This window comes from Pelmatolapia mariae, linkage group LG10_11 (genome assembly GCF_036321145.2).
Source record: "Pelmatolapia mariae isolate MD_Pm_ZW linkage group LG10_11, Pm_UMD_F_2, whole genome shotgun sequence".
Classification (NCBI taxonomy): Eukaryota; Metazoa; Chordata; class Actinopteri; order Cichliformes; family Cichlidae; genus Pelmatolapia; species Pelmatolapia mariae.
Window position 1 is genome coordinate 227,885 of NC_086236.1, and position 23,586 is coordinate 251,470.

General features: G+C 43.8%; 2 protein-coding genes across 3 annotated transcripts; both read left to right on the top strand.

Moving 5' to 3' along the window:
• The first annotated feature begins 1,994 nt into the window (after nucleotides 1-1,994).
• On the top strand, nucleotides 1,995-6,278 carry LOC134636861 (deoxycytidine kinase 2-like). Its single transcript, XM_063487090.1, has 8 exons — nucleotides 1,995-2,226; nucleotides 3,507-3,625; nucleotides 3,698-3,781; nucleotides 3,871-3,980; nucleotides 4,273-4,420; nucleotides 4,575-4,690; nucleotides 4,770-4,869; nucleotides 5,904-6,278. The coding sequence occupies exons 1-8, from the start codon at nucleotides 2,118-2,120 to the stop codon at nucleotides 5,928-5,930; spliced, it is 813 nt and encodes a 270-aa protein (XP_063343160.1). The 5' UTR covers nucleotides 1,995-2,117; the 3' UTR covers nucleotides 5,931-6,278.
• A 2,458-nt stretch (nucleotides 6,279-8,736) lies between these two features.
• On the top strand, nucleotides 8,737-23,260 carry oatx (organic anion transporter X). Of its 2 annotated transcripts, XM_063486606.1 has the most exons (16): nucleotides 8,737-8,769; nucleotides 8,974-9,087; nucleotides 9,193-9,360; nucleotides 9,544-9,617; nucleotides 9,699-9,828; nucleotides 9,935-10,038; nucleotides 10,115-10,269; nucleotides 10,346-10,514; nucleotides 10,610-10,733; nucleotides 10,805-10,920; nucleotides 11,094-11,148; nucleotides 11,276-11,435; nucleotides 12,267-12,375; nucleotides 15,725-15,803; nucleotides 15,891-16,018; nucleotides 22,969-23,260. In XM_063486606.1, the coding sequence occupies exons 2-16, from the start codon at nucleotides 9,061-9,063 to the stop codon at nucleotides 23,054-23,056; spliced, it is 1,686 nt and encodes a 561-aa protein (XP_063342676.1). In that variant the 5' UTR covers nucleotides 8,737-8,769; nucleotides 8,974-9,060; the 3' UTR covers nucleotides 23,057-23,260. The 2 variants fall into 2 exon arrangements, with proteins under 2 accessions (XP_063342676.1, XP_063342675.1); XM_063486605.1 differs by lacking the exon at nucleotides 8,737-8,769 and having other exon boundaries at nucleotides 8,870-9,087.
• Nucleotides 23,261-23,586: the final 326 nt, after the last annotated feature.

Sequence of the window (23,586 nt, forward strand, 5' to 3'; positions counted from 1 at the left end):
CCACTATCAGGTTGCAGCAGAAAAGTATCATTGAAATTGTGGAGGAGTAAGTTCCTCCGCATCCAAAATGCAGAAAAAGGCAAGGCAAGTTTATTTATATAGCACAATTCAACAACAAGGTGATTCAAAGTACTTTACAGAGACATTAAAAACAAAAACAAATTAAAAGCATGATTAGATAAAAAGATTGCATACCTGGAAAGTAGGGTCGCTGACCTGGAACAATACTCCAGGATAAACAACGTCATCATCACTGAGCTCTATATTTAACCCCGGTCATACGCTCAGGAGGTGACCGCTGACAGCAGTGAGGAACCTGGAGAGCTTGACATTAGCACAACGGGACAACAGGAGGCTGCTTTCCTGCAGTCCAAAGGGATCGACCTGGACTGTAACTCTGTCCAAGCATGCCACCCTCTTCCCAACAAACCGGCTATTAATCGAAAGCACAAGAACACGCTGCTGAAACAAGGAAGAAAATGAAAAGGATTTAATGTCTTTATCAATGAACATCTAACCAAACACAACGCTGAAATAGCCAAAAAAGTGTGATCAAAAAAAAAAAAGAAAAAAAAAGCGAATCATCCACACTGCAGGTTACAGGAACATACAAACTCACTATTTTTGCAGTCTGAAATATTGAAAACTGCAGATCTAATAAAATTCCAAACAGCACAAATTCTATTCAAAGCAAAAAATAAAGAACTGCCAGGTAATATTCAGAGTATGGTTTTTTTGATAGAAGGAAGTTATAATTTAAGGGCTTTTTGTAACTTCAAAACAGGGAAGGTTTGTACTACAAGAAAAAGCTTTTGTGTTTGTGTGCATGGAGTGAAACTGGAACAGTTTGAATATGGAATTAAAGCAACGTCCAAACACAAAACAGTTCAAAAAGAGTTATAAAATATGATCTTCTCAAACTATAAAGAAAGGGAAAATATTGATATTAAGTGAGTGTGTCTATTTAAAAAATTTCATGATGTGATATTATAGTATATATTATATCAGAAATCTGTTCACTATTTTTATTACAGATTATATCAGTAAGGAAGCTGACTAAATATTAACTGATAACTTATGGCAAAGCTGTGGGATTAAATAAGTGTGTACTTCTTCCCGCTCCCTTTCAACATGTAAATGAATCAGAACGGTAGCAATATTGAAATGTATTGACTTTAGTATTTTTTCTCTCTCTTATTTTCTTTACTAAATGTACCTGTATATTGTTTACATGTTTGAAATAAATTAACAAACAAACAAACAATATGGACATTCTGTGTCCATTGTTTATTTTATTCTGAAACCTAATTTTTATTTACTTTATTCCAAACAGAAGTGTTTATTTACTATTCTGAAAGCTGGAGACAGTGCCAAATAGTTCACAATATTTTGTTGAATTACAACGTGGACACTCGGCAATAATTTAACAGAAGTGCTATACAAATACAGGCCTTTATTTTTTTTTTTACTTGAACTTTTATTTTTGTGGTCATTTTTATTAATATTTTATTTTTTTTTATCAGCAGAGAATAAAATAAAACCTGTCTTCCAATTCACTGCATTTTTTGTGTGTGTGTGGTGGAAGTATCGGTTTTTGTACTCGGTATCGTTAAGTACTCAGATCCAAGTATCGCTATTGTATCGGTTTGAAAACATTGGTATTGTTGCATCCCTACTATCACCATCAAACCCAGCAGCACTGATGATGCTCTTTTCCTGCATTTCTAACAGCCCGCATTCTTTTTGTTGCAGTCACCTGTCCTGATAAACCGGAAATCACTTCTCTACATCCGCCCTTTCCACCCACTGTGTTCCTCTCCTCTGTGGATGAGATGAAAGGCTGCTGTGAACACAGGTAACAGAAGGTGGAGCGAGGCAGGTGGAGCGAGGCAGGTGACGTTGGACATGAAGGAAACTGATGGAGGTGTTTGTGTCTGCACGAGCGCTGACGGAGGCCTCCTCCTCCTCCTCTGCTCATGCGTGACTCCGCCCCCGGAAACGGAAGTCTGTATGCGCGCGGAGTTTAATTTGAGCAGCATCTCGCGCGCCGGTCAGTGGGTTTCAAAACAGCAGCGAGCGGCGAGCAATAATCGATAATCAGCGATCGATCGGTGAACATGGCGACCCCCCCGAAGAGGCCGTGCCCCCCTCCCCGCAGCCCGCCGCTGGACGGCAGCTTTTCCCGCCAAAGGAAGGAGAAGAAGATCTCCATCGAAGGAAACATAGGTGAGCTCACCGGGGCGCGCGCCCCCCGGACCGGCGGGACGCTCACGGACCCCGACTGACCCGGACCGACCGGGGCAAACGGACCCGGGGGACCGACCCGGACCGCCGGTTACCGAGCTCTCAGGCCCGGGTCTGTAAGTCCGTGAGCCTCCCGCCTTCACGGAAACAAGTGGCGCCAAAACCGCCCGCTTATTGTCAATAATCAGCTGTTTGTGATCGATAAACAGCTGTTTATAGTCACAATTAGCTGTCCATGGTCAATTACCAGCTGTTTTTTGTCAATGATCTGCTGTTCATTCAATAATCAGCTGTTTATATCGCAAATCAATTGTTTGTAGTCAATACTCAGCCCTGTGTTCAATAAGCAGCTGATTATTGAACAAACGGCTGCGTGTGTTCAATAATCAGCTGTTGATGATCGATAACCAGCTGTTTATAGTCAAAATTAGCTGTCAACAGTCAGTAATCATCATCATCCGAGTGACTTCTTCAGTCTCTTACCTGTTTATGATCGATAATCGATTGATCATCAGCTGTTTGAACTCAATTATAAGCTGCTTGTTGAAAATCAGCTGTTTGTGATCAATAATCAACAGTTTTTAATGGAGCTGTGCTGCTGGGGTTAGAAGGTGGAGGTTTAAATTTGGGTGGAGCTTGCTCCTTCAGGTGTTTGAAGGTGAACGCTAGTCATGTGGCGTCTGTGGGCGGAGCTCAGGTGAGCCAGACTGATGGAGGTTTGCAAGTCCAGGTCAGAGTTTTGATCTCCAGAGGAGGATGTGACCTCATCACTGAGGTTGGGGTCAGGTGACAGCGTGAGCAGAGACAATCAGAGGTTGAATCAGCTGCTCATGGTTGCCATGGTTTTACTTGATCCTGCGGTCACATGACTTCCTGCAAAAGTCAGCCGTTTTGGTCCTTTTCTTAAGCCCCACCCACACAGGAAGTCCTTACTGCATCAGCGTTAATGCTGATTTCCTGTATAAGTGTGTGGAGCATCAGTAGCTCCACACTGCACGCCACCTTGGGTCCAGCTGACAAAGAGGGAAAAGGCGAGCTCAGGAAGAATAACAGGAAGTGGGTCATCGTTACCAGAGCTAATGTTACCACAGTAACTGACTCAGAGTTTAACTTGGCTCTCTTTGTGGAACAGGTAACCTGAGATTGTGTCATGTCAGGGTTACCTGAACAGGTGTGATTCCTCCAATCAGGCAGGACCAGAGATCTGTCACATTTCTGTCTCTCACCCGTGTGTCTCACCCGTGTCTCACCCGTGCCTCCAGCTGCAGGAAAGTCGACGTTTGTGCGCATCCTTCAGGCAGCTTCAGAGGACTGGGAGGTCATCCCTGAACCCATCGGCAAGTGGTGCAACGTGCAGAATGACAGCGATGACGTTTACCTGGTGAGCTGAATGCAGCACGCATTCTCTAAAGTCTGTGTTTACCTTCTTGTTTACCTGCTTGTTTACCTGCAGGAGCTGAGCTCATCTCAAAAGAGTGGAGGAAACCTGCTGCAGATGCTGTACGATAAACCCAGCCGCTGGTCCTACACCTTCCAGGTAACACACCTGGCTTCATCCCCTAAGATAGCAGCACTGTGTGTCAGACATATGTGTACCTGTCTCAAGTGAGTCTCACCTGTGTGCAGAGCTACGCGTGTCTGAGCAGAGTTCGAGCTCAGCTTCAGCCTCCATCAATCAAACTTCAGCAGGCAGAAAACCCCGTCCAGTTCTACGAGCGCTCCGTCTACTCCGACAGGTAACTCACCTGACAGGTCTCCAAAGTTTGATTCTGTTCATCTGGACGTAGCGTTTAGTGGGAGAAGCGTTTCGTCATCATCAGGTGACTTCTTCAGTCTCAGCTGACTGCAGGTTTATAAACAGGACATTTGCATAATGACTGAAACCAGCCCACTGAAGGAACAATGGGCTGGGAGGTCAGTTCCTTAATCTTGATTATGCAAATTCTCATGACCATTGATCACCTGACAGGTAACTCACACGCATTTAACACAGACAGGTGTGTAGACATGTGACTCCTGTGTGTACAGGTACGTGTTTGCGTCAAACCTGTTTGAGAGTGGCGACCTGTCGGAGACGGAGTGGAGTGTGTATCAGGACTGGCACACCTGGTTACTGAACCAGTTTGAGTCCGACATCGCTCTCGACGCCATCATCTACCTCAGAGCCCCGCCACAGGTAAGAGTCCTACAGGTGACTCATACAGACAGGTAGAGACGTACAGGAGAACCTGGAGAGTCCTGCCACCTCAGGGTAAACTCATCGCCCTCTGTGATTGGCTCTCCTTCCTTCGGCTGCCTTCAGGTGCCGTGTTTGTGTGTGTATTTTCCAGCGCTGCATGCAGCGGCTGCTCCATCGCGGCCGGCAGGAGGAGCAGGGAATTCCTCTGGAGTACCTCGAGCAGCTGCACTTCAAACACGAAGCCTGGCTCCACCACAGGAACCTCAGGTAACTATGCCACTGAGCGTGCTCAGAGCCTCAGCGGTGCATTCAGGAGCGCCTTGTTAACCTGTGTGTTTGCATTAAGGTTGGACTTTGATTATTTGAGCGAACTTCCTGTTCTCGTCCTGGACGTCAACGACGACTTCAAGAACGACCGCATCAAACAGGAAGCCATCATCGACAAGGTCAGTCTGAGCTTTTATTTTGAAGGTTTTCCTTCTGATGATGGTGGTTTTATTTGTTTTTCATACACGTCCCAAACCACTCTGTTTCATCTCTTGGTTACAAACAACCAATGAACCACTTCTTGTTTGCTTTTATGTAGAAGTTATTGACTCCTCGTCTGTATAATGAGTGACTCTGTTTGTCAGGAGTACCGTCACTGTCAGAGTAAATTGTTAAATGTTGCCATTGTTGCACTTAAATTTGTAAACTGTGCCTTAAACTGCACGGTTAGATATTCTTCTGTTCGTCCGCTACACATCTATGATGCTGGAGGAGGTAATTAGCTGTAGCTGTTTAATTGCAGGCACGTTCCACGTGAGATTCTGGTTTCTTTATCTTGTGAAGGATGGTCACCTATGCTTGCATATGGTGAACCATTAAAGTTAAGCCGCATACGGGTGCGGGGAGATGACCTTTGGATAACCAGGAAATGTGGTTAACAGTTGTAAGCATATATTGTGTGGCAGGAAGTCATGTATATACACACACACACTCTTTTAACCTTTTGTGACTATATGGGTGTTACAATGGGTGGTGCTTGTATTCACTGAATAAAAGGCTGTTTCTTGGAAGTTGGCTAGGAAACAGTGGGGGGGTGATGAGTCTGTGAACTAGGGGGGCTGCTGAAGACCCAACAATCACCACGAGAGGAAAGGGGCACCGTCAAACCACCGTCAAACAATCATTATCTTAATTCTTAATAGAAATCGCAGTCTTTCCTGTATTTTATATTCTGACATGTGCCTGTTTATATAAAGTAACACGTCTAAGATGTGTGTAATGTTTTTGAACATCGTTCCTAAAATTAACTGAATAAACTATAAACTCTGTGACAGTAAAATATGTCAGATTCTTCCATGTTTGGCTGTTTGTTCATGTATGTGCTGCTTACATGTTTCTGTGCTTGTATGTAATTCTCATTTAACTTTCACCTGGTGGTTTTATTTTGAAAGTCTTTTGTAATCTGTTAACAGGACTTTTATTTTATCTGCAGGTCAGAGAGTTTCTCACCACACTGTGAAGCTTGTCCACCAATGAGGGCTGCTGGGAGAAGTGGTGGAGCATCTGATTGGACGACTGATGTTTTGTTTTTTGTTTTTGTTGTTGTTGTTGTTGTTTTTTAAACTTTTTATATTTTTGTAGTTTAACTCTGTGTGTGTGTGTGTGTGTGTGTGTGTGTGTGTGTGTGTGTGTGTGTGTGTGTGTGTGTGTGTGTGTGTGAGAGAGACCATGATATATTTACTTGCTCTAATTAGCTTCATATTTATCCTTCAGTCTGATCATTCCCGTTTGTCCTGACAGTGAGGTGTTGTTGAACCCACCACGATGCCTTCAGGGACCGTTGGTTTCCTGGTTCCTGTGTGAATAAAGTCAAACTGAATGAGCACGCTGAGTTTTTTTTTAAAGACCAAAGTCCAACATGTCAGTAAAACAAGTGTGTGTGTGTGTGCTCAGGCTCACTTACAGCTTGGAGGTTTAACTCTGTGAAGCTGGATTTAAGAAATAACTATAACTAGTTATTGGAGCATGTTTAGCGCCGTCTTGTGGCGGTAAAGGACGTGACAGTGTAGTCAGGTTAACCAGCGGGTCACCTGACTCAAACAGGCTCCCCTCCACACTGATTCATTCAGAAAGTGTCTACAGACCCGAACATCACAGCTAATGAGTGGATTCACCTGTTTCACTGCAGCTCGCCACAGCGAGAAACCACCGACGGCATCAGAGAGGCTGACCGCGGCAGCACAACGACGAGCCTCTACAGTTCTTATTTACCTCTCAGTTATTGGTTCAGTCGTTAGTTAGCGCCAACCAGGTGACGTCATGTTCTGTACTGCCACAGGATGGCGCTATCCACACTCCTTTAAACGCCGTGCCGCAGTCAAACCTGTGACTGTGTCAAAGCAGGGCTCCGTGCTGGAAACGAACCTGAACACGTATGTTTCACGTTCACCACGCTCAGCGTTCTGGTTGCACACCTGAGCATCGGTGCTGTGACCAGCTGGTTTCAGGTACCTGCTGTCTCTGTCATTGATTAGCCAGCCTTGAACGCTCGCCACTCTGCAGCAGTCAACCGGATATTTAAGCGCGATTTGTTGTCAGTGGTCACAGAGACGTCACAGCTGCTCCAGCTGTGAGTGAGGCGTACCTGGAGGGGACACACCTGAGAGGTGTGTAGGCTACCCGTGTTCAGTATGATACAGATGTTCAAAAAGCACACGTTCACAGTGAGGAGGGCCTGTCTGGCCTTTGACCTCTGAGGGTTACTCAGACTGGGCGTGATGGATTACAGAGGTCGGTAATGTTCAACTGAGAGACGGCGAAGCGTGACGGGAACAACGTCGAGTCATCGTGAACAAGGCAGATTCACTAATGACCCACACACACACACACAACCCCGTTCAGCTATCTTAGTGAGGACCCTCATTGACATAATGGTTTCCCTAGCCCCTAACCCTAACCATTAAAAATGAGTGCCTAAACCTAACCATAACCTAATTGTAACCCTGACACTAAAACCCCATTTTGAGCCTCAAAAATGCCTTTAAATACCTTCAAAAATGTGAGGACCGGGTTGTGTGTCCTCACAAGTATAGTAGAATGCAGATTTCGGTCCTCACAAAAATAGCTAGACAGGAACACACACACACACACACACACACTGGGATGTTCACTAAACATTTCTTTTGATCTGTAGTTCACAGACTGATTTATGATTGGTTGGTTGACTTGTTGATCAGTAGAAACTCAGTAGAAACAGTTTCATGTTTGAGACATTTTGTATTTCCAAAGAGAAACTTTGTCACAGAGAGAAACAGCCAAACAAGAACTGAACAATTCAATTTATTTTCAATTCAAAGTCTAAAATTAGACAGATTTTAAATGGAGTCTGGTCTGTTTGATCAGAGCCTGAATGTGAACTAAGACTGACAGGAAGGAGCAGTTTGAGCTTGAATAGAATCTAAAATCAGACAGTTTTTAAATGGAGTCTGGTGTGGCACACTGACTGTTTCATTTTAAGGCTTTTCAAGCCTGAAGCCTGTTTCTTCAGCCTGTGACTGAAGAAACATCTCACGCTGTGACCTCTGACCTGTGTCAGTCTTTCTGCAGCTTCATAAACACTCTAAAGTCGCCTTCTCTGCTGTGCCCTGATTGGGACACTGACACACATGTCACAGCGTGTTCATGAGTTGCCGCCGCCACCATTCGGAAACCTGCTGAGATGATTGTTTACAAAAACTGCTGGACAAATTCCAGCGAGAATCTCAGTGAGGAGCGAGGACATGAAAACAGATGACTCCACGGGGGGGGGTCAGAGGACAAGTTTCCACAGTTTTCAGATGTTTTGAACACTTCCTGATGAACTGTTATGGACTTTTCTTTTGAAATCACGACAGTATGACTAAGATAGCCACAATAAAGTCTTTTATTTTGAAAATCTAAATGTCTAATTGTTGTCTAATTTTTGTGTTCTATCCAGTTTTCTGTCTCAAGACGTTCAGATACAAACTTATTATTACTGATACATGATTATATTCCTGTTCCTGATCTTCTGCTCCAGTCTTCCTGTTCTTTATTAAAGTACTCGGGTCGCTGTCAGAGCACAGACCGCATTAGTTCTCTCTGATGGAGTGCTACAGTGTGATCGTGAGTGTTTCCTCCCTGCTGAAGGTGGCTGTTTGGTTGGTGGTGACCTTGACGATGTCGCCAGTGTCTCACAAATATTAACACAAACACAAAGTTAGGAAAGCATACAGTGTCCTAAAGTCACTGATTAATGTCCAGTCACTCATTTCCTCTCAGTCTGTCTTCTGCCTGCTCCGTCAGTCGCCCCTCCGTCAGCGGGCCGTCCGGCAGCCTCTGTAAGTACTCTGAGTAAATCCTCTTTCTGCCTCTGCATTCTCCTCAGCTGCAGACTGTAATCCTTTAAGAGCTCTTACCAGACTCCATGCAAATATTTCACAATTTTAGACTCGAGAAGAAACTCGGAGCAGTCGTTTTCATGTTTTTCACTCTGACCTTTGACCCAAACACCTGCTCAGGGCTGCTGTTTGGTTTCTTGTCAGGTTTGTTCTGATGGAACAAAAGTTCAGATCCTGAGAACACCTGGAAGCACCTGAAGATACCTGCTGCTATTTGTTGTTGTTGCTGAGATGGGGTTCACTGAGCTGCTGGATGAGGTGAGACACTTAAATTCCTCCTATACAAGAAATAACTTCACTGTCCAGGTGTGTCATACAGGTGTGTAGGGTTAGGGTTAATGTGTTTCCTGTTGTTATGGCAAGGTTGGTGGGTTTGGCAGGTACCAGTGGATCCATGTGACCCTGATCAGTTTACCTGGTTTGCTGATGGCGAGTCAGAACCTGCTAAACAACTTTGTCTCTGGAGTCCCCACTCACTACTGCAGCATACCAGCCAATCACAGCTTGAGCAACCTGTCGCACCTTCACCAGGTGACCTGTCAGCCTGACTGTCTACCTGTCTGGGCATTTTAGTGCAGGCACTATGATCCCATTTCTTCAGTTTTCTCAATTTTACTTCCTTAAATCAATAAATCTGCTAGTCAGAACAATGAATCAGTCCCTTGCTCTGATTGGCTACTCAGTGGGATAGATGAATGTGATTGGTTGTTTCAGGTGGATGAGAAGCAGCTGCTGAAAATGTTTATCCCTCCTGATTCTTCAGGAAATAGACTGGCCCGCTGCAGGAGGTAAGGTTTCCTTCCTTCTCCTCAGTTGTTTAAATAATTAACCTGACCGTCACATCATTTCCTGTTGCACCTGTTGTCCAGGTATGTGAATCCTCAGTGGCAGCTGTTAGCTGCTAACAGTTCCACTAATGTTAGCCACCTAGAGACTGAAGACTGCATTGACGGATGGACCTTTGAGCAATCAGACTTTCTTGCCACCACCGTCTCCGAGGTAGCGGCAGGCACACTGCGAGCCTATTAGCACGCATTGCCACAGATATGTTAATGAGGTCGCCTGTCTCTTACCTATCAATCTCTCACCTGTGTGTGTGTCACAGTGGAGTCTGGTCTGCTCCCTCCGTCCTCTCAAACAAATGATTCAAACCATTTATATGGGCGGAGTTTTAACGGGAGCCATAGTCTACGGCAGCTTATCTGACAGGTGAGAGTTACCTGTGTATACCTGTTCATTGTCTCAGGTGAGCAGTGCAATCAGACCCCTTCTGTCTATCTCTCAGGTTTGGGAGGCGGTCCGTTCTGATTTGGTCATACCTGCAACTTGCTGTGCTTGGCTGTAGCTCCGCCCTTTCCCCCACATACTCCGCCTACTGCATCTTCAGGTTTCTGAGTGGGATGGCGGTGTCCGGGGTCATCATCAACGGAGTTTCCCTAAGTACCCGTCTACCTGGTTTCCTATTTACCTGTCCACCTGGGCACTTGTCTGTCTTCCTAACTGAGTGTCTCCTCAGAGGTTGAGTGGATCCCAACCAAGACGAGGACAGTAGTCGGCACACTCAGTTCCTTCTTCTTCACCTTTGGTCAAATGGTCCTGGCCGGGCTTGCCTATTGGCTGAGAGACTGGAGGAAGCTGCAGATGGTTGTCTCTGCACCTCACTTCCTGTCCTTCGCCTACAGCTGGTCAGTCAGACTTAAAAAAAAGACAGTGATTGGTCAGGTGTTTCTCTCTGCTCTCCGATTGGTCAGGTAGTTCTCTCTGTGCTCTGATTGGTCAGGTGGTACTCAGAGTCAGCTCGATGGCTTGTTTTGAACCAGCGCTCTGAGGACGCATTGAAGAGTCTTCACCGAGTTGCTCGGATCAACGGGAAATCAGAGATGATCGATAAGATCACTGTTGAGGTAACCTGGCCACCTGTGTAAAAGTGCAATTTGTCCAATCAGATTATGAGCTCTGTACCATGTGACTGCAGGTGCTCCACACTCACATGAGCAAAGAGATTGAGTCGGCTCATTCAACATTCACGGTGTTCGACCTGCTGAGGACCCCGGGGATGAGACGCATCTCCATTTGTCTGATGGCCGTCTGGTCAGACATACACCTGCTCATATGCTCACCTGTCTCACCTGCTTACTTGTTTACCTGTTCACCCATTTACCTGCTCTTCTGTTTACCTGGTTCTTCTATCTGTTTTATTTTTTTATGTAATAAAATGAAGCTCCTGTATCCACCTGTAAACCTGTGTACTCACCTGTGTGCAGGTTCTCTACTAGTTTTGCATACTATGGCCTGGCGATGGACCTCCAGAAGTTTGGGGTGAGCAACCCGATACCTGTCTTCCTACTTACCTGCTGAAGTTTCAGTACACCTGTTTAAACTTCTTCTCCCATCCTATTGGTTGGATCTACTGTGCTTCCTTCCTATTGGTTGTTTGTTGTTGCAGGTGAGTATTTACCTGATGCAGATCATCTTTGGAGCTGTAGATATTCCCGCCAAACTGTTTGCATTGGGAATACTCAGTTACCTGGGGAGGCGGGTCTCTCAGGCAGTTTGTCTCTTCTTCTCTGCCGCCATCATCTTTGCCAACATCTTTGTCCCCACAGGTACATCCTAATCCTGATCCCGATTCTGAATCTGTTTGAGATCCTGGCCCCGATTCTAATTTGGAAACTGATCCCAATCCGTATTCTGACCACAATCTTAATTTAGATCCTATTCCAAATCCCCAAATTTATCATAACACTGATTTAGGATTGTGATCCCAAATCTGATTCTGATTCAACCCTAATCCTGATCCAGAATCTGATCCTGATCCAATCTGAACTGTAATCTTAATCCCGATTGTGATACTGCCCTGTTCCCAATTCTAATTCCAATTTGAATAAAATATATATATTTTTTAAAGAATCCTAATTCAAATCACGGTCCTCGATTCTGACAACGACCCGATCTGAATTCGAATCCTGATTCTGACCCTGATATGAACATAACCCCAATCCATTCCTATTCCCTGTCCTGAATTTGATCATGACCCTGATCTTAATTAGGATCCCAGTCACAATCCTAATGCTGACTCTGATTTCAGTTCAGATTCTGATCCTGGTCTAAAACTAATTCTAATCCAGATCCTATTCCTGATCCTGAATATGAACCTGACTCCGACCCAGAGTCTAATTTTGGATTCTGATCTTTATCCTGATCTAAGTCCCAATCTCTATTGAAGTCTGGGTCTTGATTTTGACCCTGATCCTAATGTGGACCATGATCCCAATTCTAATTTCAATACTAATTCTAATTCCTCTCCAAGTCTTTGATTCTGGCACTGATCTAGGTCTTTAATCCTAATCCTAATTCTGACCTTATGTCCTATCGTGAACCTGAACCCTTGAATTCTGATCCTGGTCCTATTCCCAATCCCGTTTCTAACCCCGCAGACATGCAGACTCTGAGGACCACGCTGGCCTGCCTGGGTAAAGCTTTCACCTCAGCCTCCTTCACCACCGTTTACCTGTACACCGGTGAGCTGTACCCAACTGTTATCAGGTGATTAAATAAAACCAATGGCTCATATTTAATATCCAATATTGTTAATTTACCTAACAAAAAAACACGTATCTACAGGATCAAATTGCTGAAACAACGAATTAATGAGTTTGAGTAATATTCTTGTTCCGATGACTTCATAACCACTGGTCTGAATACTAAACATCGCAGCTAGGCCAGGGTCATGTGACTCATCTCAATAGCTCACTGATAGGATGAGGCAGGGTCTCACGATGGTTTCACCCGAAACCTCTGCTAAAAATAACCCACACCCTTTTTCACACCTTGACTCAGGGGTCAGCAACCTTTAAGACCCAAAGAGCCATTTGGAGCCGGTTTACACGGAAAAGAAAACTGGGAGCCGCAAATACTTTAACTTTCTAAAATGAAGATAACACTGCACACGTTGTTTTTTACCGTTATGCTTTGTGTAAACAACTATAGTGTGTTGCTTATGAAATTCATGAAGTGCTACAAAGAAAATGAAATTTTATTTATGTAATGAACACATTTTGAACTCTTAAAAAGAAAAACATCCAGGTGAAGGTCTCTTTTAAATTAATTAAAAAGATGAACTTAAATGATCCATGTAGCAAACAAAGCTGAGCCGTCATCCTTATATCCCCTTTGGGCTTTGACCTGAATTTTAAAACTAATTGGAAAAAAGCACTATGCTCCTAAATATTTGCAAAATATCTGCATAAATATTTATTTTACCTGGTTAATGTGTACGGTGGGGCGTGGTCTGCAGTGCTGCTGCAGGAGAGGTGGTCACACCTGAGCATCATCTGCAATCACTGCCTTAAAGTCATTAAATGTTCTATTTTCTTCAGATATTTTTCTTTTCTTACATTTCTCCATACTTGGGCTACCTGGGGTTGAGGAGCTCGATAAATGCATGCCGTTTTGGCAGGTATACCGGCTTCCGCGAGTGTGACTCTTATTTTGAGCAACGAAAAATAATAAAATATCATTTTATTTTTATATTTCAAGATCATGATAATCTTCCAATTTAGGACTACAAGTAAAAAAAAGAACTAACGCAAATAAAATACACTTCAGCTAAATACTTTTACAATTTATTTTTCCAAACCACGGAGCCGCAGTATAAAGACTAAAGGGCCGCACGCTGCCGACCCCTGCCTTGACTCATGTGATGAGGCACATGATCAATAGTGGGTCCAGGACCATCTTAGGGGACGCTCCCACGGGGCTTAAAAACTGGGATTCTCCAACATTTCATCTGAGAACTGAAGAAGCTTCTCAGTTGAAAGATCAGGTGTGACCACCTCTCCTGCAGACGCTTTTCTTTCCGAGCTCCTCAGACTGCGATGACCTGATGGCCGAGAACCTTCAGACATGTTGCCTTGCACTCTATAAACCAAATGACCAGCTGACGGGGGGAGAGCGCTGTTGTTTTATTATCATTTAATGCTGACCTGTGCTTCCTTATTTTTCTTACTGTGTGGAACTTTGACATTTTGAATAATAATTCAAAGTTATGTTACAAAGAAGTGCAATACAAATTATTAACCTGCTGGCTGTTACCATCACGCTGTTTCTATAGTCCACATTATGAAACTTAAACGAGTTACTATTACTATTATCTCTAAGCACAGTGAAAATTACACAGTCAAAACTGTGTATAAAATTTGTTTTCTTTGTGTTTTTTCAGTGCAGGAATCAGACAAAAATGTGTTTCTGTTGTTGGGCTTAAACTGCTTTCTTCCATTTGCGCAACATCTCTAAAGTTAGAAATATCCTGTCTCAGAGTGATGCTGAAAAACTAGTTCATGCCTTCATTAATTCCAGGCTGGACTACTGTAATTCTTTATTATCAGGATGTCCTAAAAACTTGCTGAAAAGTCTTCAGCTAATCCAAAATGCTGCAGCAAGAGTCCTGACAGGGACTAGAAAGAGAGAGCAGATTTCTCCTGTATTGGCTTCCCTTCATTGGCTTCCTGTTAAATCCAGAATTCAAAATCCTGCTCCTCACTTACAAGGTCTTAAATAATCAGGCCCCATCTTATCTTAATGACCTTGTAGTACCATATCACCCTATTAGAGCACTTCGCTCTCACACTGCAGGCTTACTTGTTGTCCCTAGAGTATTTAAAAGTAGAATGGGAGGGAGAGCCTTCAGTTTTCAGGCCCCTCTTCTGTGGAACCAGCTTCCAGTTTGGATTCAGGAGACAGACACTATCTCTACTTTTAAGATTAGGCTTCAAACTTTCCTTTTTGCTAAAGCATATAGTTAGAGCTGGACCAGGTGACCCTGAATCCTCCCTTAGTTATGCTGCAATAGACGTAGGCTGCCGGGGATTCCCATGATGCATCGAGTTTTTCCTTTCCAGTCACCTTCTCACTCACTATGTGTTAACAGACCTCTCTGCATCGAATCATATCTGTTATTAATCTCTGTCTCTCTTCCACAGCATGTCTTTATCCTGTCTTCCTTCTCTCACCCCAACCAATCACAGCAGATGACCCCGCCCCTCCCTGAGCCTGGTTCTGCCGGAGGTTTCTTCCTGTTAAAAGGGAGTTTTTCCTTCCCACTGTCGCCAAAGTGCTTGCTCATAGGGGGTCATATGATATGATTGTTGGGTTTTTCTCTGTATTTAATATTGTGCTATCTACTGTACAATATAAAGCGCCTTGAGGCGACTTTTGTTGTGATTTGGCGCTATATAAATAAAATTGAATTGAATTGAATTGAATTAAACGACAGAGTAATAAGTATGAAAATGTGTAATTCTCTTTTGGTTTTTAAATGAATGCGGTATCAGTTTTTATGAAGTTACATGTTTGTTTGTTTGTTTGCTGTTTAGTTTATTGTTGTTTTTTCTGTTGTGGAGGGTCGAGTTGCTTTAATAATGAGAACACGGGCGTAAGTGCTGCAGCCTGTTCAATCACAAACTTTATATAAACTTTTTCACACTGTCTGTGTAACGCGGTGATTGGTTAAAAATAAACACCAGCACGTTAAAGATGAGTGCACTGAGCTGTAATTACTAACGGCTAACGTGTGTTTATGATTCTAATGCTGGTTAGCTTTTGGGATTAGCATGGAGCAGAGCTAACATTAGCTTGCACAGGTGAACAAACCCCGCAGATGGTGAGGCTCAGAACCGCGTGGACCTCCATAATTAACCTCAGTGTGTGAAGACGACTCTCCTCTGCTAGCATAATGCCAAACATAAGAAGCTGCTCTTTGAGGACGTGAACTTTTAATTCTTCTTACCCTGATAAGCTAAATGGTTTGGTTCCTTGCTACATCATGTCATTTCCTGTTTGCATGTCTGTTTTATGGCGGACATTTAGATCATGTGATGTGTGCATGTGCTTTCAGGCAGACGGGAATGGGCTTCGTCTCCACCATGGCAAGAATTGGCAGCATGGCAGCGCCCGCCGTCCTCATCCTAGATGAAGTAATGTCACTAATCTAACCGTCCTTTGAATATGATGGAGGTCATCAATACAGGCAAACACTTTACTGATGGGACGACATTTCCCAGGTGCTCCCTGCTCTGCCTAGCTTGGTATACGGTGGCTCGGCCGTGCTCGCCGGCTGCTTCGCCTGCTTCCTGCCAGAGACGCTCAACGTGCCGCTGCCCGACACCATCGAGGATGTGGAGACCAAGTGGTAAGCTACCGGCTATCTGCTAGCTTTACCAGAGCCACCTTCATTGGCTGGTTAGCTTTGCTCACTGGGGTAGCTGCATAGAGCTTGGGAACCATAATGCATTCTGGGTAGTACTGCCATGTTTTAGCTTACACTAAATCAAAACAAAGACAAACACTGAAGACAGACAGGGATCACAGAAGGTGTCAGGGATATATTCCTGAAACTGCTGGATAAACAGACACTCACTCAGGAACGAGATCGCACAGCGCTCTTTGTTGCAAGTAGCTTCCTCCGAACTACTTCAACTAGCTTCCCTCTGCAGGCTGCTTTTATTGGTTACACTCATGAATATGCATTTTACAACTACATGTGACATTCCTGAGCAGGCATATCTGAACAACATCAGTGTCTGTATTCTGTGTGTGTGTGTGTGTGTGTGTGTATACATGACTTCCTGCCACACAATATATGCTTACAACTGTTAACCACATTTCCTGGTTATCCAAAGGTCATCTCCCCACACCCGTATACGGCTTAACTTTAATGGTTCACCATATGCAAGCATAGGCGAGCCCCTAAATGGCCGGGAGTGACCATCCCTCAGAAGATAAAGAAACCAGGATCTCACGTGGAACGTGCCTGCAGTTAAACAGCTACAGCTAATTACCTCCCCCAGCATCATAGATGTGTAGCGGACGAACAGAAGAATATCTAACCGTGCAGTTTAAGGCACGGTTTACAAATTTAAGTAACACAATGACAACATTTAACAATTTCAATCTAACAGAAGGGAGCTAAGATTAACCAGAGAACAGAACTAGAAACATAGAAATGTACTTAAAGGTGACAGAACTAGAACGTAAATCACTTCATAAACCCAAAATAAATCTCAAACCCACCAAACTCAAACACTGAGTCACAGGAACCACGACCGCTGCAGGTGGTGGCAGTCTTTGCTCTCTGTCAGAGGTCAAAGGTCAAAGGAGCTTGGACGCCCAAGGTGTAAAAGGAAGTAAGTAAGGTTTATTTATTAAGTGCTTTTTATAGACAGGCAGTCACAAAGCGCTGTACACAAAGGTGAAAATAAACCGTTAGGTAACAAAACCAACAATATGGACCAGAGTCTCAAACTCAATAAGCTGGGGGGCGCTGAAGGGGGAGTCTGGGTGAGGCTGGGCCGCATCAGGTTTTCCACAAGAAAGGCGTTGTTAACAAATTCTTCTCAAATCTCTTTGTTTTTTAACACAAAATAAGATGAAAAATAAATAAACAAATTACGAATGATTAAGAGAATAAATGAATCTGTAATGAATAAATAAAATAATAATAATACAATTTTTCTAGTCAGTGACCTTATGTGGTTTCTTCAGTCTTCTGTATCTGCTGTATTCACATTCAAATGTTTGTATTAACAGTTCTTTAACCTCCTGAACATAGAGTTTTTATTTCGGACATGCAAATATAAGTGAAATAACAAGAGAAAAAACAAAAACCAAACTTAAAACTCATCAAGTTTTCATGTATATATCTACAGTATGTTTACACAATGTGAGCGCTTGAACAGGATGAAGTTTACACTTTTCCTGATTTCAAATTTCATTGCTTTCAAATCCAAATCCAGAATTAACATTAATGGATCCATACATGTTTCACTGTGTACACGTGTAACACATGAACATACAAAACAACAACAACAACAAACTACATGTTTACATAAACTAAGCACCCTGTGTTTAACACCCGCTTAATCTTTGAGCTTATTTCATGTCTATGTGACAAACACCTGAATGAACACTTAATCCACTCTGACCTCGATCTATAAATGAGGACACAATGAGACGACTCAGTCACTGACAGGAACATTTCCTATATTCATGCAATTTATTATTTTTAAACAGGCGTGTGAGTTTTCTGTACTTGTCTTGATCTCACCTGTAGGGTGTTGCACACACTAACTCCTCTGAGTGTAATGCTGTGATATTTTACATTTGTCCTTACTACTGGCTTGCTGAGCATAAGAATTCCTCTCAGATCAGGAGTATTTGGTCTTATTGTGGGGCAAAGATTTATTTGCTGCTTTGTACACTGTTTGTGCAGTTCTGAGGTCGACCAGATCTTTAAATTGCTGTCCATACAGACAATATTGATTTGTAAATGATTAACTAACAATCTTGTCAACACAAAGTTCTTTATTTAGAGCACATTTCTAATTAAAGATAAGTTAGTGAAAAAGTGCTTGTGCTGAAAGTGCGTTGGCACTCTTTGGTAATATTGCAGACAATGTTAAACTTAATCATCACATCGGCTCCTCTGACCACCTGTTTGCTGCTGAGAGGCAGTGGGGAGAGGGGACACTTGGGCATTTATCGCTGCATATAAAGTGTTTCTGGACACACTGCTGGTTTTTCAGCATTCAGAGATTGATGGCTCCGTGTCAGAGCTGGCTATGAATTTCAGACGGATCAGAATCAGAATCGTATTTATTGGCCAAGTATATGTGCAGACACATACAAGGAATTTGGTTCCTGGTGACTCTCAAGCACAGCGATGTAAATCACACACACACACACACACACACACACACACACACACACACACACACACACACACACACACACACACACACACACGTGTCTATTTATACATTACACATGCATACACAAACATACACAAAGCTGTGTAAACCAACCATAAATAACCAGTCTAAACTTATATACATAAACTACAGGATGACAGAAATGAGATGAAGTGGAATGAATACCACAGAATGTGCATAAGGTGCAGCTGCAGTCTGGCAGTGGGAGCAGTGTGACAGGTCAACTGTTTATGAGGGAGATGGCGAGGGGAAAGAAACTGTTCCTGTGTCGGGGGGTCCTGGTCTGCAGGCTCGTGTACCGTCTGCCAGAGGGCAGCAGGTCAAAAAGTCTGTGTCCAAGGTGTGAGGGGTCTGTGATGATTTTCCCTGCCCGGTTCCTGCTTCTTGAGAGGTACAGGTCCTGGATGGAGGGCAGGGGGGCGCCGATGATCCTTTCTGCTGCCCGTACAGTCCGCTGCAGTCTGCTCCTGTCCTGTTTAGTGGCTGCACCATACCAGACTGTGATGGAGGAGCACAGGACAGACTCAATGACTGCAGTGTAGAACTGGATCAGCAGCTGCTGTGGGAGACTGTACTTCCCCAGTTGTCTCAGGAAGTACATCCTCTGCTGGGTCTTTTTGAGGATGGAGTTGATGTTGGTCTCCCACTTCAGGTCCTGGGAGATGGTGATCTTCACAGTCGACACGGGGTTGTCTGATATGGTAGGGGGGGGGGGGGGGGGGGGGGGGGGGCAGAGTTGAGGGATGTCTCCTGAAGTCCACTGTCATCTCTACAGTTATAAGAGTGTTCAGCTCCAGCTTCCAGAATCAGGCCTTAACTTAACAAAAAAGTTATCAATCGTTCTTTTCTATGCCATCACAGTCGATTTCTTAGAGTTAAAGGATGTAACTATATCAATAATTTCCTCTTCATCTACACCCCTCAAAAACATTGAGTTTGCTACATTAATAGTTTTAGTTTTAGGAGGGTGTCCAGTTTTTAAAGTTTCTTTAGCCAAGCCAGGACCAACATCAAGAAAAAAGTAATTAAAACCATTTGTTTTATGTCACTAGTCGTTGTATTTTGTATGAATGGAACATGAAGAACATGAACTGCTCTTCTGAACATGGCTTCCTTGCTGCTAGAGACCTGGCAGCGCTTTGCATAGCCGAGCCAGATTTGGCCTGAGGGAGGAAGCAGATGAGACCCTCAGTATGTCTTGAAGATGATCATCCGTAAGTCTGGACCTGTACTTGGACTTACTGAAGTCCAAGGTGGAGAAGAGCTTTTCGCACAAGTATGTGCTCCCACAAAGGCACATGGTCCGCTCGAACATTCGGGAAAGCCGAGGGAAACTAGGGCTCAGTTCTCTCAAAGGTTGCCCAAGCTTGTCTGCTTTTCCACTCACCTCCCTGAACTTCGCTTTGAGTTCAGAGTTGCACTGCAGCTCAATGAGCTCCACTGAAGCACAGAAGGGGCATCTTGCACATCAGAGGAGAAGGGGTCGGCAAAAATGTGAAATGTGGCTCTGTTCGTCTTGAAGTCTGCAAATCTGTGATCAAATTCCTCCTGTAGCCTCAAAATGACATCAACATACTTTTTTTCCTGCATCCACGAGTGCCTTGCATGCTGGGAAATGGCAAAGGTTTGTCTGAGAGAGCCGGGCTTTCCATAGCGCAGGTTTGTGGAGAATGCTCTCACGTTGTCATAGGCAGCACTGACAAGTTGCCCCTGGCCCTGTAACGTCTTGTTCAGTACATTAAGCTCATGTGTTATATCAACAAGAAAAGCTAAGTCCATGAGCCATTTGGGATCACTTAGCACAGGAACACCAACTCCATCCATCTCCATGAAGGCTTCACTTCTGCTCTCATCTCAAAAAATCTCTTCAATACGTTTGCTGAGCCAACGTACCTCAGTGAAGCAGAGCACGTTCCCATATTCTGACTCCATTTCCTCTAAAAAAGAATTGAACCTTTGGTGCTTTAAGCCCCTGGATCTGATTTGGTTGATACATTTCACAACAATAGACATCACGCTGTCAAACTTCAGGCACTTGCTGCAAACGACCTGCTGATGGATAATTCAGTGCAGTTTTATAAGTGCCACCAGTCCATGTTTCCTCCCTGTCATTGATGGCGCTCCATCTGTTGTTATCCCAACAAACCTTCTCCATGACAAACCAACATTCTCAAGGACATCACACAGCTTGTGAAATATTTGCTGAGCGGTGGTCTGGCCATGCATTGGAATTACTGTGAGCAGCTCCTCCATCACTTCAGAACTGTCATCAACACCACGGACATACATTGGGAGCTGGGCAGTGTCGGTGGTGTCTGTGGTCTCATCAGGAGCGACTGAGTATGCACTGAAACATTTGGCTTTCTCACACAGTTGGTCATAAGTCACAGGTCAGAAATGCGATCTGCTGCAGTGTTGGCAGAAAAGATGATGTTGCTAAGCTGACCTTTCTTTCCCGGACAGACTATATTTGCGGCCTGCAATATGCATTTTTGACAAATTCCCCTTCTGTGAATGGCTTTCCTGCTTTAGCAACCATCTCACTAACCACGTGGCTGGCTCCGACTGCTGCATTATTCTCTTTGGTTGCTTTCTTGAAAAAATCTTGCTGCCTCAGTAGATCTGTTTTAAGACTGGCAACATCAGCTGTTGTTGATGTTATTTGTACTACTTTTACATTATATTGCAATATATGTAATGTTCATGTGTGAGGCAATGCAAACAGAGTGATGCAAATAAAAAACATCGACCCACACATTACGGTGCGACCCTGTAATTAGTCCGGGTTACCGCGGACTGTTATTGCCAATAAACAGGTGTCGCTATGTGGCTGCAGAGTAAATTAGGCTGCATCCTTACTTTTCTTTTATCATGCAGCTTGCGCATCACTTTGATTTATTTTGTCACAGAAAGAGACCTCATATTAACTCTCAAATTCCCAATGACATGCGTGTATAAATATATATATGTATATATGTATAGGGGTGGCTGTAGCTCAGGTGGCAGAGCAGGTCAGCCACTAACCAGAAGGTCGGTGGTTCGATCCCAGGCTTCTCCAGGCTGCATGCCAAATATCCTTGGGCAAGATACTAACCCCATGTTTGCCTACTGGTAGTGGTCAGAGGGCCCGGTGGCGCCAGTGTCCGGCAGCCTCGCCTCTATCAGTGCGCCCCAGGGCAGCTGTGGCTACAATGTAGCTTGCCATCACCAGTGTGTGAATGACTGAATGTAGTGTGAAGTGCTTTGGGGTCCTTAGGGACTAAGTAAAGTGCTATACAAATGCAGGCCATTTACCATTTTTTACCATAATGTCCCGCTGGGCAGCAACTTAAAAAACAACTTTTTTGAAGTGTTGTGAACGCAGCACGCTGGGGGTAATGTCCGCGTGTGCCCAAACGAGGCAGTCAGCCAGGCACAGAAAAGAAAACAGTCCAGGGCAACACTGCTGTAACTTTCACTCAATGAGAAATGTTTCTCTGCTTGCATCAAGTCCGGCCGATGTCCCGCCCCCGAGATCCATATCCCACCGTGATTGGCAGGTTCGTTCAGCTCCGCACACAACACTGTAAAGTGTCGTACATATCAAACTCGTGGGCCGCACTAACATTAAATTTTCATATTAAGGCGGGGGCCAGTTGTGGCCCCTGATACAGACAATACAAAAGGTTACACGTAGATAAAAATGTAAGCTTAAAAAACAAAACAAGCATTGATCAACAGAAGGCCTGTTTAACAGAAAAGTTTTAACTGCTTTTTAAAAGAATCCACATTGTCAACCAAACATAGTTGTGGTGGTAGACTGTTCCACAGACTTAAAGGCTCCGCCCCCTTTGGTCTTCAGATTGTTCCTTAAATGAAAGAAACAGTAGTTGCTAGAAAGCCAATCAGAAACCTGGGTTAAGCACTAGACTAGATTGGACAGCCTGTCCAGCTGATGAGGCTTAAAGGAAATGTGCAGCTGAATGTCATCAGCATAGAAATGATACAAAATAATGTCACTAAAAGATTGAATGATGCCAGCTAATGGAAGCATGTAAAAAGAAAACAATAATGGACCCAAAACTGAGCCCTGTGGAACTCTGCAGGTTAGGGGGGCAATGATAGAGGTCAACCTGATGAGTTTTCAAACCCAAAGGACCATCTCTCTCCATTTACTCCATTATCAAGGCGAACTTGTGTGAAAAAGTACATTCCACTGGTGGAATCACAATTCTGAGTTCTGGTACCTAAATTAGCTTCAGTGGCTGTGTTAGCATCACTAGCTGTGTTAGGTTAATTAGCTGCAATGCTAACATCCTACTGTTGCTCTCTCATAGACTGATCAATCACCTGATAATTAAAGATGAGTAATCACATGTCTGTCTTTGTAAAGGTCTGGCAGACGCAGCGCCTCACAGCAGGAGTGCGTGGCTTTAAAGGAGCTCAAGGAAGCAGAAGAAAGTGGCCTCAATGCGCTCTGACCAACAAGACGCTGCCGCATCACACCATCAGGACCAATCAAAAGGGGACTGACTGTTGACCAATCAGGTGTTTTAAGATACAGACCAATGAAGATATCTAGAGTAAATTAACTGGTGATTATTGATTGATCTCATGTAATTGATCAGATCAAAACAGCAGACAGTGATGATGATCAATAATTAATAACACTCTCATTATTGTTGTATTGAACCATCATTAATAAAGATGTTAATCTGCTCCTGAGTTTTGACTATCAGGCTTCAGGAATGAGCTCCTGTGTGGGAAGCTCTTCCTCATCAATATACATTTAATATAAGAATATTGATTAGCTGACACTCAGGAAGAAAGCTGCCAGCTTTGTACACCAGCACTGCTGGGTAAGATAAAGTTTTTACTACAGGGCAAGAAAAGATCCATTTAATCCACTCCGACTGCTCACCTAGGCTAAACTAATTTGGAAATGGAAGTGGTTCTTATATAGTGTACGAAGCTTTATTCAACTGTCCTCAAGCTCCTTTTCTATGCTTAC

What these genes read in the sequence shown, in the direction of transcription:
- LOC134636861 (XM_063487090.1), top strand. Translation starts at nt 2,118, where the DNA reads ATGGCGACCCCCCCGAAGAGGCCGTGCCCCCCTCCCCGCAGCCCGCCG. An exon ending in ACAGCGATGACGTTTACCTG is followed by an intron (nt 3,626 to 3,697) that starts GTGAGCTGAATG and finishes GTTTACCTGCAG; the next exon opens with GAGCTGAGCTCATCTCAAAA. An exon ending in CTCCACCACAGGAACCTCAG is followed by an intron (nt 4,691 to 4,769) that starts GTAACTATGCCA and finishes GTTTGCATTAAG; the next exon opens with GTTGGACTTTGATTATTTGA.
- oatx (XM_063486606.1), top strand. Translation starts at nt 9,061, where the DNA reads ATGGGGTTCACTGAGCTGCTGGATGAG. An exon ending in AGACTGGCCCGCTGCAGGAG is followed by an intron (nt 9,618 to 9,698) that starts GTAAGGTTTCCT and finishes CCTGTTGTCCAG; the next exon opens with GTATGTGAATCCTCAGTGGC. An exon ending in TGGACCTCCAGAAGTTTGGG is followed by an intron (nt 11,149 to 11,275) that starts GTGAGCAACCCG and finishes TTGTTGTTGCAG; the next exon opens with GTGAGTATTTACCTGATGCA.